At 35.6% G+C, this 13,545-nt stretch overlaps 1 protein-coding gene across 1 annotated transcript in view; it reads right to left on the reverse strand.

The window, feature by feature from the left end:
* LOC150076598 (uncharacterized) overlaps positions 1–13,545 on the reverse strand; it is a 461,481-nt gene that overhangs the window by 322,420 nt on the left and 125,516 nt on the right. Inside the window, exon 3 of the mRNA XM_090387387.1 lies at positions 9,208–9,908. Coding sequence (XP_090243513.1) covers positions 9,208–9,908 — 701 coding nt within the window. The remainder of the gene's footprint in view (positions 1–9,207; positions 9,909–13,545) is intronic.

Below are 13,545 nucleotides of genomic sequence, written 5' to 3' on the forward strand. Positions count from 1 at the left end.
GGAAGTTGATAACCTAAATAAGTTTAAGGCTCAGCTGGACAGGTATTTTGAACGAACAGAGAGGTGAAGTGGAAGTGGTTTATTTTTTTTATTATTTTTTTTTTTTTTTGGCTGATGCTGCATAACTTGCTTTCTTGCATCAAATGCCTCTACTAATGCTAATAGGGCTATAATTACTTGTGTCGTCCTTTGTTCCTCCTTTGTGAATTAGGGTCACATTTGCATATCTCCAGTCCATGGGTACTTCCCCTGAGTCCAAGGAAGCTCTCATAATTATGGCTAGGGGTTTGCTTACTTTCTTTGCTGCCTCATTTAATATAACTGGATAGTTCCGATCCACCCCAGGTGCCTTTCTTGTATTTATCTTCAACAATTTCTCCTCCACTTTACTCTCAGTTATTAAAAGATAATCTAGCTTACTGCCAGAGTTGAATACACCTCTGGCATTCCCCTCACTGAACTCCTCATGTGTGAATGTCAATGCAAAATATTCATTTAGCTTGTTAACTACCTGAGCAGGATTATCAACAATTGAACCATCGATATCAAGTGGACCAATCTGATTCATTGCCTTCCTTCTAGAGTTTACATGAGTAAAGAACTCTTTGCTGTTTTTCTTTGCATCCTTGGCCAAAGATTTCTCATAATCTGCCTTTGCCTGCCTAACCTCCTTTGTAACTTGGTTACAGATCAGCTTATATCTATCATAGGTTTCTGTGTCACATGTTAATTTATATGTATCCCATGGATTTTTCTTCTCTGCCATATGTCTCATTAGTTCATGTGACATCCATTTAGGCCTAAACCTTGAACAATATTTCTTGGTTGGTATGTAATGCCTTGTACCTTCCAATATAAGTCCTTATATGCTTCGCGTTTTCAATTTGCTGTTGGTAACGTCATCAGTTGGTCCCACTTTATAGAATTTAAATACTGTATCTGACCAGCGTAGTTGCCTTTGTGAAAGCAAAAACCCTTCCCTTTACCTCTGATGGTAGTTACCTCTTTGAGTAAATCCCACTTCAGCACATTGTGATCACTGCCACCTAGTGGTTCCTTTATCTGCAGATTCTTAATGCATGAAGAATCACTACTGATAATCAAATCAAGAGTATTACTCCCTCTAGTTGCCTTCCGAACATGCTGATGTAGAAAACAATCATCCAATAAATACAGAAAAGCCTTGCTAGTGTGTGAGTGACCGACCCAGAAATTCCAGTCAATATCTGGGAAATTAAAATTTCCCCATTATAAGACACTGATTTACTGGCCTACTCTATTTCCCTGTAGAGTTTCTTATTATACTCATCAGTCATTAGGTCTATAGCACACTTCTACTCTCAATTTTGATCTCCTAATGCTTATGTCACACCAAACTGATTCTCACACTGCATTTTCCAACAATGTCGACTGGCTTCACTTCCTTGGATTTTATGTGTTTCTTAACTAATAGCATATCCACTCCTCCCTTCCTATACTGTCTATCCTTTCTGTACACATTTTACTCGCCAAATTCCAGTTCTGCATTCCTTATATCTGTGTGACACCACATCTCTGATATCCCAACAATATTTGCCTTTGATGTTTTGAGCAATACCTCAAATTCATTTACCAAACTCCCAGCTTTGGTGTACACTAGGGATTGTTTCCCAGGATTTCAGGATCCTGGTTGATTTTTCCTGTGGGATTTCCCTCTCTTAATTACTAACTTTAATAATCAATACTAACAGTCTACACACATTATAAATATATATATATATGCGATGATCGTGCTCTTGCAAGATAAATAGTGTGTTCATAATTTGAGATATCATCAGCAATAAAGATGTGTATTATTTTAATTTAGAAAAATATTTATTTTAATACATTTGCAATATATATATAGAATCGTAATATTACAGCGTTTAAAATGTTAAAATAAAATATTACATGTTAAATATAGAACGAATCAATTAATGCCATCATGAGATAGAACATTACATCGGACGTTAGATATGCCATAATTAGATAAGTTATAGTGCAAGAACCCCCCGTAGTTTGAAAATAGAGGCGGTCCCCAGCCAACCATACCCCCGGCAAACATGAAAAAACGCATATATATATATATAACCTATTATATATATCATATTCATATTTATTTATTTTTATTACTTTTGCCTGACATTTACATTACATTATATAACCTATTATATATATATATATATATATATATAGCAGAAAGAGAAAGGCCAGCACTTTCTTACATATCTCTGTAATGTCATCGTCGTCATTTCTTGAGTCTAGACTCTTCTCGATTATACACGTCATTTGTCCTAGAAAGATCCTTTTGCAGTTAAGCCGCTTTATATAAATTTTATTGTTTTAATATTTTGTGACGATGGAGAGATCAAAAACATTCGTCTGGCAGTACTTTATTAAATGTAATAATAATGAAGAAGTAAAGTGTAGTCATTGTGGTGCAATACTGAAATGTAGAGGTTTTTCTACAAGTGGCTTGCTTCGACATTTAAAAGCTAAACATTATATTGAGAAGCCTACGTCGGCAAATGATTGGAACCTCAAACGTTCTGCTGGGGGATGAATCTGTAAAAAGCTCTTCAAAATGTTTACAAAGTGTTCATGCTCAGCCAACACTGTTTAGTTTTTTAAAGAAAGACACAAAAGAAGAAATCATTGCAAAGCTTGTAGCTGTAAATGGATTTCCTATCAGTGCTATATGTAAAAGTGAATTTATTCAGCAAGCATTCAGTGAAAAAAGGTTTGTTTCTTCCTAAAAATCCAAATCATGTTATGCAATTAGTGTATTAACAGTATAATATTATAAAAGAAAATATAATAAAAGAAATTGAACAATCATTAAAAAAATGGTAAGAGATTCAGCCTTTCTCTAGACGAATATTCGTCATTAAAAAAAACAAATGTTATTTGAATATCAATGTTCATCAAGATAAAGACAAATTTTGGAATCTAGGAATGATTGCTTTAATGGTAGAATAAACGCTGAAGAAATGGTTGAAGTAAAACCGAATTATTGGAGTTTAAATTATCAATAGAGCATCATATAGTTGCATGCGTAACGGATGGGGCGAGTGTTATGGTGAAATTCGGACAGTTGATAGATTGTAAACATCAGCTTTGCTATGCCCACGGTATACACCTTGCAATATGCGCCGTTCTATACAAGAGACGGAATGATTCGGAAGGTATAATTGATGTAGAAATACTGAAGACAGCAAGGAAGATTTAGAAGAGGATGAAACGGAAAATTACAATTCAAATCTAAGCTTCGAAAACAATCCTGAAAAGGAACAAAAATGTGATTTCAGAGATGACCTATTCTCCAGTGAATTAAACATAGCTAATATCAGTAATAAAGTTAGAACTGATTGTGCGAATGGTTCTAAAGTCTCCCTTGAAAAATGATACTCTTCAGAATTATGTTAAATCTTCATTCAAGCAAGAAAATTTAAGCCTAGTACTCAATTCTAAAACTAGATGGAACAATTTGGTAGCCATGTTAGAATGATTCTTACAGTCAAAATCACAAATTGAAAAATCAATGATTGACTATAACATGAAAAATCCAATATGTGAAGCAGAGTATACAGCTTTTAATGACCTTGTGTGTGCATTGAAACCCATCGAAATTGAATCGCAAAACCTTTGCAGTCGTGATGCGACACTTCTTACTACAGAGGGAGTTTTTTCTTTCATCATACAAGAACTTTCTGAGCAAAATTCTATCTTTTCGAGAAAAGTTCGGGAAGCACTAATTTTAAGGATAAACGAGAGAAAGCAAAAAGCTTTGGTTGGATTATTGAAGTATATAAAAACTAGAAAACGTATTATAAAAGAAATAGAAAAATAGTAGAAACCGAGTTGCAACCATTTCCAAGCAAGTCAGCCTTGTTGGTTACAGCAAAACGAATAATAACTCGTCTTGGGTTTTCCTCTTCTGAATCATCGCAATCTGATTCGTCACAGTCCGACTCTGAGAAAGAGTGTGACAGTGAGAGCGAAAGACAGCAGGCACTTGGTGAGAAATTGCCGCATCAAATCAAAAAACAAACTGAATGTGTTTCTAAAGACCCTCAACATGAAGCTGAAGGTCAATCACTTGCAAAGAATATATCCAAGGAGTTCGAAATCTTTGAGGCAACTGGTGAAAAAACAACAAATGTATTAAAATTAATGGATGCTCTTGAATCCATACCACCAACAAGTGTAGAAGCTGAAAGGTCTTTTTCAGCTGCAGGACTATTCATAACCAAAATTAGAACTAGACTCAGCGATAAAAGTGAAAATTGCCTGTGTTTCTTATGTTCATATTACATGTTAATTGCCAAATCAGTTTCAAAATAAACTCAAGTGAAATAAATTTTTGTTTAACAATGTAGTCACTAGTCTGTCAAGATTTCAAAAGAACATGTTAAGTTTCTGAAAAGTAAGTTTTGAATTCGTTTCAGTTTGTAGTTTATGTATGTGTGTGTGTGTGTATATATATATATATATATATATATATATATATATATAGTGTGAATAAATAAAATGCTGTGAAATTTTCAGTTTTAATTCCACCTACAATAATCCCAGGATCCTGGGAAAAGAACATTTTTATCTCTGGATCACCGAAATCGAGGAAAGAAGACAATCCCTAGTGTACACACAAGTATACATGCACCTGTACCTATTCTTAGCTACCCTAACACAACCCATGTGTTTACTTGTACCGCAATGACTCCCAGCAGTCTCTGAAATATCCTGCATCTTGTTTTCCAGGCTGCTGCTCATTCCAATAGACGCAGTGCAAGAATCACTTTCACCTCTGCCAGTGGCTACTGCTAATCTATTAGTCCTTGTATCCCCCCCAAGCTAGCAGTTTTCTGACCCACCTAACACTGCCACGATAGCATCAGCAAATATTCTTGCATCTTTTCTATTTAAGTGTATCCCATCCCTGTAGAAGCAGTCTCTCCTGTTAACAACTACAGACTAGGCTGAAAAAAATTCTACTCCTTGAACCTTGCACAATCTTTCCAGGGCCGAGTTGATCGACAAGGCTGGCTCTCATCATATACTCCCTCCTATCGTGTCTGGGCAGAATTGCAGACACTTTCAAATTCAACCCTAATTCCCGGCTTTTTTTCAACAGTGACCTGTACTTGTTAAGTAATTCTGCTAGTCTCCTACTCTTAATATCATTAGTGCCAACGTGTACAACAATATCACCTTTTGTGTCCTTAAAAGATGATATCTGCTCTACAACATCATCACCTTTGCCCCTGGCAGACATACCCTGGTCCTGTTCCACCTATCCTTTTTACAAAGCATATTCCCTGTTTCCCCGGACAAGAAACAACAACAACCAACAACTACTAGTTCCTATGGGACCAGTGCATTCTGCTTTGGGGGTTGCTGCTGTGTTGCGTGATGACCAAGTGCAAGCTCTGGCGTTGATGTGGGCAGCTGAGAGCTTGATGGGGCCCTCAATTTCGATCCTTCGAGGGCATCTATCCTGTCCTTCAAGCTCTCATATAGGCCCATAGCAACGCTGAGTTGTCACCTGATTTCATTACACTCCTTGCATCGCGTACACACAAAGACACCCCACATGGCGATATCATGTCCCGTACCCGATTGTCCACAAACATCATGCAAGCAGTGCATTTTAAAAGGCTGTGATTCAGAGGGCAACTGCCTCTCTGTTCTCCCCTGAGCCACAGCACTCCCATTAGCTTATGCTTTTTGCATTGCTGCTCTGGTCTGAGACATGATTTCGATTTAATTTCAATAAAATTTCAATTTCAGTACAAAATTAAAACCCTAAACTTGTATGCCAACACAGCTATAATGCTATATATATTTTTCAGTATCGAGTACCGTTTATATAACTTCTGTATCAAATTATGTATTAATTAATTATGTTACGTTTGTAATCTAAGTCGTTATATGTATTTAGTTAAAAGTACAATTTAATTGACAACGAAGTTTAACAAAATTAATAGATTTTACTGATTAATTGACAATATTATATTATATACTGTACTATACTAATCTTACGCTATCTAGTTCGGGATATAATGTTGTGTCATATAACAATGACGGCAAGTTACAAACGTTAAATCTACGGACACTCAAGTATTAATTAAGTGCTAAATCTCACTGTCTCAATTCAGAATAAACTAAGGATCCTGACTAGGTCTATAAGCTACTTATAGAAAATAATTTGGTGTAACAATTGATCAATAAAGTGGCTAAATATGGCTAAAAAACTTCTCATTCATCGGAGCTGCAACTTGTAACATGTGGATTTGATACCCTTACCAATACCCTTTATGCAATTACCAGGCCGAGTAAAGAATAAATACACCAGATTAATCAGAAAATCACAAAATAATGCTATACTACTAAATTTAAATCAAAAGTTTTAGAAAAACAATAATTTCAAATCAATAAATAAGAAAATCCATTTAGCGGTTTTGAACACTTCTGACTCCCAGTAGTCTCGTCAGCAGACTCGTTATTAGTGGAGTCCCTCAGGGTTCAGTGTTAGGTCCATTGTTGTTTTCTGTATTTATCAATGATATTGATGATGGTATATCAGGCTTAATGTCCAAGTTTGCAGGAGATATGAGTGTTGGCAGGGTTGTTAATGACACTAATGACAATACACTGCTGCAACAGGATCTAGAAAAGTTGAGCAGGTGGGCTGAGAGGTAGTAAATGAAGTTTAACATTGACAAATGTAAAGTACTACATATGGAAAGCAGCAATTCCAGAGTAACATATCAACTCTGTGGTACCACACTGACAGTGGTAGAGAATGAAAAGGACCTGGGGGTAATTGTGCAGGCAGATATGAATTTTTCTGAGCAGTGCAGACAATCTGCAAGAGTAGCTCACGGTGTCTTGTCAATGATATACAGGAATTTTTCTAGCAGGGATAAGGAGGTGATTATTCCCTTGTATGAGGCAATGGTCAGGCCACACCTTTAGTACTGTATACAGGTCTGGAGGCCTCATTTTAAGAAGGATGTAGAGCTGTTGGAACGAGTACAGAGAAGGGCAACAAGATTAGTGAATGGAACAAAACGTTGCTCTTATGAAGAAAGGCTTAAGTTTTGCAAATTACAGTGTCTGGAGACTAGGCAACTGCAAGGTGATCTGATTGAGGTGTATAAAGCCTTGAATGGTTTGAGCATGCTCAATGCGGATGGGATTCCCCCTCTTGCTCAAAATAATCGCCTGAGAGGGCATAAATTCAAATTGAGGAAAGAAAGTTGTAGGATAGACGTGCGGAAGTTTGCCTTTAGCCAGCGGGTGGTTGATTGCTGGAACAAACTTCCATCTGTCATTGTAGAAGTTGATAGCTTAAATAGATTCAAGGCAGAACTTAAAAACATTTGGAGCGAGTGGATGGGTGAAATAAGGTTTTTTTTTGACTGATGCTATATAAGCTTGCTTTCTTGCATCATCTGCCTTTGCTAATGCTAATTGCTCACATGAGGGGGCATAAATCCAAAAAATAAACCCACTGTATTAGCATGAGGAAAGACAATTGTATAATAGATGTGTGGAAATTTGCCTTTAACCAGTGGGTGGTTGATAGCTGGAACAAACTTCCATCTGTTATAATAGAGGTTAGCAAGTTAAATAATTAAAAGTCAGAACTAGACAAACATTTGGAGTTAATAGATGAGTGAAATGGGAAGGTTGTTTTTTTTTTTTTTTTTTTTTCTTTATAAGCTTGCTTTCTTGCATCATATGCCCTACTAATGCTAACATATGTTATAACCAAGGCAATTTAATGTAACTTTAAGAAGCAGCTCCACCATCATTATTATTAGCTATATTGTACAAGAAAGCCTGAGGCTTATGCTGCACCAGCCAAAAAAATTTCCCAATTTACCCTGAGAGAGAGAGAGAGAGAGACAAGGGAACCACCAAGAAAGAGAAGAATGATGATATTCAGCTGAGGACTCTGGCCGTGCCAATCTCGCCACCGATTGGGATCTTTTCACTTTTAAGAGAATATTATCAAAAACCAGAGAAGGTGGAAACAGTTTTGTATCTGGCATCTGTTTTTTTTTTATCTTTGGCAGTGTGTGTGTGTGTGTGTGTGTGTATTTTGAATAGAATTCCTAGCATTCAAGAGTAGCTATGATTAATCCATAACTATATTTATAATTATATAATACATGCACACACAGACAACTAAATTAATAAAGAAAATACTAAAAGAATGAAAAACAAAAACAAGTAAAAAAACACAAAAAAAAAAAAAAAAAAAACAGAATAGCAAACATTAGTGGATGCAAAGCAATATACATACCACAGAGTGACAAACAGAAATTAACCCATACATACCACAGTTACAAACCAAGACTGCATATAAATAGAAAGAGTCAAAACTTTTCTAGTGGATGTAGTATTCGGTGCAGGTTTTATCTAAGAAAAGTGATCCAAACAAGTTTGGTTGGCAGTGGAACAATTCAGTATTAATAAATGGTAGCCTAGCACACTGAAACAACAAAGAGACATACATCATTAGATGTAGTGCGCCTCCGTAGCCAGGTGGGAAGGAGCAGCAGTGCGTAGCACACGCTTCTTGATTAGACCGGGGTTCGAGCCCGTCACCACCAAATACGGAGGATGCGGAAAGGTCAGGGAATGACCACCGCATATTCCCGGAGCAATATGGCCTTAGTTGCTAATGCTCCTGAAAACCAAATAACAAACAACAAAATCATTAGATGTATGTAAAAATGGTAACAGCATAATTGATGATCCGAAAAAAGGACAAAGAGCATGGTATTTTCTTTGTCCTTTTAACGGTTTAACAAATAAGCTAATTAACGAATACAGACATCTATAGTCTATCTTATCTAACTTCAGACTTTCCAGAAGTTGCTATTTGACAACCATATCATTGTATTAGCATGGTATTCTATCCATGATATTAAGGATAATTATTAATTATACTATCCATTATTAAGGATAATTACCAGAATTATGAGATAACTGGACTGCTGTAACATGAGACTCACAACCAGAAAAAACAAAAACAACACAAACATAAAACACTATGCACATATGAGATAGTAAAGGCAGCCAACTGTATCTAGCAAAGTGCCCTCTGTAGTTCGTGTACTATACTAAACACATTACTACTGTTTAAAATTAAAAGTGAAAATAATGTACACTTACAATATCCCATTCATACCCTCTAATGGTACTTTGCTTATGATAAATTTCATTATCATCCTTTTGATCTGAATGCTTATCTTTCAGTTTATTTATTTCAGTTTCTCTAACTGATTTTTTATGGTCTTCTGAAATACCCTCTGAACTTGGAACATTCTTCTCTACCAATTTGCCATTGTTTAATGTCATTTTCTGTAGAGTGCAGTTTTCTTTTCTTAAAGGAGTCACAGTTACTGTAGAATTGCAACCTTCCAAACTCTGTGTACAACATACTGAAAGATGTTCCTCTCCATTTTTTATGTGCATATCTGTGTTTGTTGCTAATATCTTGGAAGCCAAATCCCCACATTCCCATTTTTCAGCTTCATTCTTTGTGGGTATGTTCACAAGTGATGTGCTTTGAATCTCATCTGAACAGCTATTCACAGACAATAATTTACAATGGCAACCTAATAGGTCAGGAAGACTGGAAGCACGGGGAGATGAAGTTGAAAAGTTACTGCCAATTTCATCATACTGGAGTGACTCTTCAGGACTGCTGGAAGAGATATTACAATCTAGCAATGAGCCTTTCCCACTATCTGTATCACCAACAGACCTGGAGAAATAAACCTTTTCTTTCAGATGATCAACCTGAACATCACTACTAGAACCAGTCCATTCTTCTCCAGTAGTAGTAGATACAGGAGCTTTTTCATACCAGCCTATACACAAAATACACATAAAATACACAAAAATTATTAAGCACATAACTTATCATAAATTAAAAATTAAATTTTTCTCTCAGTAAATTAAAAATATTGATTTTTTAAAAAGTGACAGATTGATATTCAGCCAAAGAAGCTAATTAACAAATACAGACATCTACAGTCTATCTTATCTAACTTCAGACATTCCAGAAGTTTCTATTTGACAACCATATCACTGTATTAGCATGGTATTCTATCCATGCAAGAAGTGTTCCCCATTCAAAAACTGTATAACTATCACAAAAATTTGTGGTATACAATGTGTGTTATTTTGTCATACTTATGAGTTAATGAATTTTTACTTTTATTAAAAAAAAAAAAAAAAAAAATATATATATATATATATATATATATATAATATTAACTTAATTTAATAATAATTAAAATTTTGGTGGTGCTGTTCTGTATTTATAATATAAACAATTTAACAGTTTAATTAAAAATAACATTTTAATACGATTAAAAATTTCTAAACACCACGTGCAATAATGAATATAATTAATAAAAACAAAAATAAAGAATTTGCACATTTTCACTTTTAAACAATAAGTAACTTCAAAACAATTTGTAATGCACTGTTTTTAACTATTTTGATTTAAGTAGTACCAAAACAAGGTGTCAAATAAATTCTAGAGTAGGGGTCACCAACCTTTATACTACCAAGTACACATTGCAATTTCTGAATTTCATTGCAGGCACAGCCTGAAATACATAATATGCACATTGTATGAGTAGATATAAAAAAGGAAAAAAAATTCTGACAATTATTTTATTTAATCAACATATCTTATACAACAATTAATATTTTTTAATTAACTATACAGCATATAAACATCAGTTCAACCTCACTTATCTATTTATAATTTCGGCAAAAGTTTCTATGAGATGGCTGAAACTGCATTTCAATTATCTTTTTAAAACAAGGATTATAATTTGACACTGCAGTTCTAAAACAGTCATTAAGACTGTCATTGGAAGGGTGAGATCTATACTTTTTCACAATTTGCATTGTCGAGAACAGTGATTCATACCCAGAAGCTCTGAATGCCCTCAAGCTCAAGATTGAATTTAACTTCTGAGTAATATCAGTCAAAAAGGCCAAGTCAGCTAACCAAGAAAGTTCATTCAGGAGGTCAATAACCACATTCTTTGATCTCATCAATCAGGGCGATAAAATGCTCAAACACTATGCCTTTACTAAGCCACCTCACTTTGGTATATGTTACCAAAAGGCATTATCATCCTCCATAAGCTGTGTGAAAAGCCAGTATTGCAATGACAGCTCATATAGAATTTACTATTTTTGTCACAAGATCAAAAACATGCTTAATTAGAAAAAAAAAACTTTAGTGCAGAGAACTTCTTGGTGTATAACACAATAATACAAAATAAATACAGATTTATCATTCTTACATAATGCAATAAATCTGCTTTTGTTGCTCCATCAGCTGTAATCGAGGAAAGCTTATTTAAAGGCATATGTGTCACAGAAACAAAATTCTTAAATGCTTGGTAAATATCCTCTCTTTTGTCCTTCCCTTCAATAGCAGAATTGTTAACATTTCTTCTTTGGCTGTGTAGTCTGAAAACTATATCGCCATAGCATGGTCAGGTGCACGGGTGGATAAGGACACATGCCTTGAGTTCAAGCCCGTGACTGCTGAATACGGTGCTGTTTCTTGTATTCTGTCTATCTTGTGAACTCCTCTGACTGTTTGGTCATCCCATTAATATAAACAGAAAATTTATTTTATTTATTACTAACCCACTTTGCCCGTTATATCCAATGATTTATCAATCTGAAGTGAATACCAAACACACCGATCTATATTGCCATGTAGCTGTCTTCGAAAAGCACCAGAAATGTCTTGTACTCTTCTTTTCACTGCATTTGATGATAGCTGCAAGTCATTTTAGCAGACAATAATTCTCATGTTCTACAAATTCTTTAAAAATTTGAATAAAATTTGAAGAGCTTCAGCACCATATGTAAGGACTTCTTTTAAGAATTCACAATCTATAAACAACTTTTTCTTCTTAGAGAGAAAAGATACTTTAAATAAAGCAGTGATTACAAAAAAAAAAAAAAAGAACAGAAACGGAAAAAAAAAGAAAATAAAAAAACAATGGTTACACATAATTGTTGGTAAAATGGCAACTGAACTTTAACACTTCACATTATTATTATTATTAGCATATGATGCAAGAAAGCAAGCTTATGCAGCATCAGCCAAAAAAAAAAAAAAAACACACCTTCCACTTCATCACTCCATTCATTTGAAATACCTGCCCAGCTGAGCCTTAAATTTATTTAGGCTATCAACTTCCACAACAAAGGATGCAAGTCTGTTCCACCAACCAACTACCCGCAGGCTATAGGCAAATTTCTGCACATCTATCCTACATCTGTCTTTCCTCAATTTGAATTTATGCCCTCTCAGGTGATTATTCTGAGCAGAAGGCAGAATCCCATCAGCATTGAGCATGCTCAAATCATTCAAGGCTTTATACACCTCTATCAGATCACCTCGCCGGTGCGTAGTCTCCAGACACTGTAATTTGCAAAACTTAAGCCTTTCTTCGTAAGAGCAACCCTTTGTTCCATTCACTAATCTTTTTGCCCTTCTCTGTACTCTGTCCAACAGCTCTACATCCTTCTTGAATTGAGGCCTCCAGATCTGTATACAGTACTCAAGGTGTGGCCTGACCATTGCCTTATACAAGGGAATAATCACCTCCTTATCCCTGGTAGAAAAATTCCTGTATATCATTGCTAAGACACCATGAGCTACTCTTGAAGCCCATCTGCACTGTTCAGAGAACTTCATATCTCCCTGCACAATTACCCCCAGGTCCTTTTCATTCTCTACCACTGTCAGTGCAGTACCACAGAGTTGATACGTCACTCTGGGGTTACTGCTTCCCATATGTAGTATTTTAAATTTGTCAATGTTAAACTTCATTTGCCACCTCTCAGCCCATCTGCTGAAATTTTCTAGATCCTGTTGTAGCAGCGCACTGTCATTGGTGTCCTTAACAACCCTGCCAACCTTTGTATCGTCTGCCAACTTGGAAATTAAGCTTGATATACCATCATCAATATCATTTATAAATACAGAAAACAATAATGGACCCAACACCGAACCCTGAAGGACTCCACTAATAACATTAGTCCACGATGAGCAGTGTCTATTGATTACCACTCTGTCTTCTCCCCCTCAACCACCCCTTTATCCATAGCAGCAATTTGCCTCCAATGCCACACTGCTCCAATTTGTGCAGCAGTCTTCCATGTGCAACAGTATCAAAAGCCTTTCTAACATCCAAGTATATAACATCAAAGTTATTCCCTGCATCCAGTTCTTTTGTGACTGCATCACAGTATCCAATCAAATTGGTCAGGCAAGACTTGCCCTTAACAAAACCGTGCTGTGTCCGAGCTATAATTGAAGTCTTGTCTAGATGATCCTGCAGTGCTTCTTTAACCAGTGCCTCCATTAATTTTCCTGGAACAGAAGTTAAACACACAGGTCTATAATTACTTGTATTGGTATTGGTATTGGTGTTTAAAGGCACAAGGGCAGCTAAGGCC

This window comes from Mastigoproctus giganteus, chromosome 13 (genome assembly GCF_048544385.1).
Source record: "Mastigoproctus giganteus isolate SK-2022 chromosome 13, ASM4854438v1, whole genome shotgun sequence".
Classification (NCBI taxonomy): domain Eukaryota; kingdom Metazoa; phylum Arthropoda; class Arachnida; order Uropygi; family Thelyphonidae; genus Mastigoproctus; species Mastigoproctus giganteus.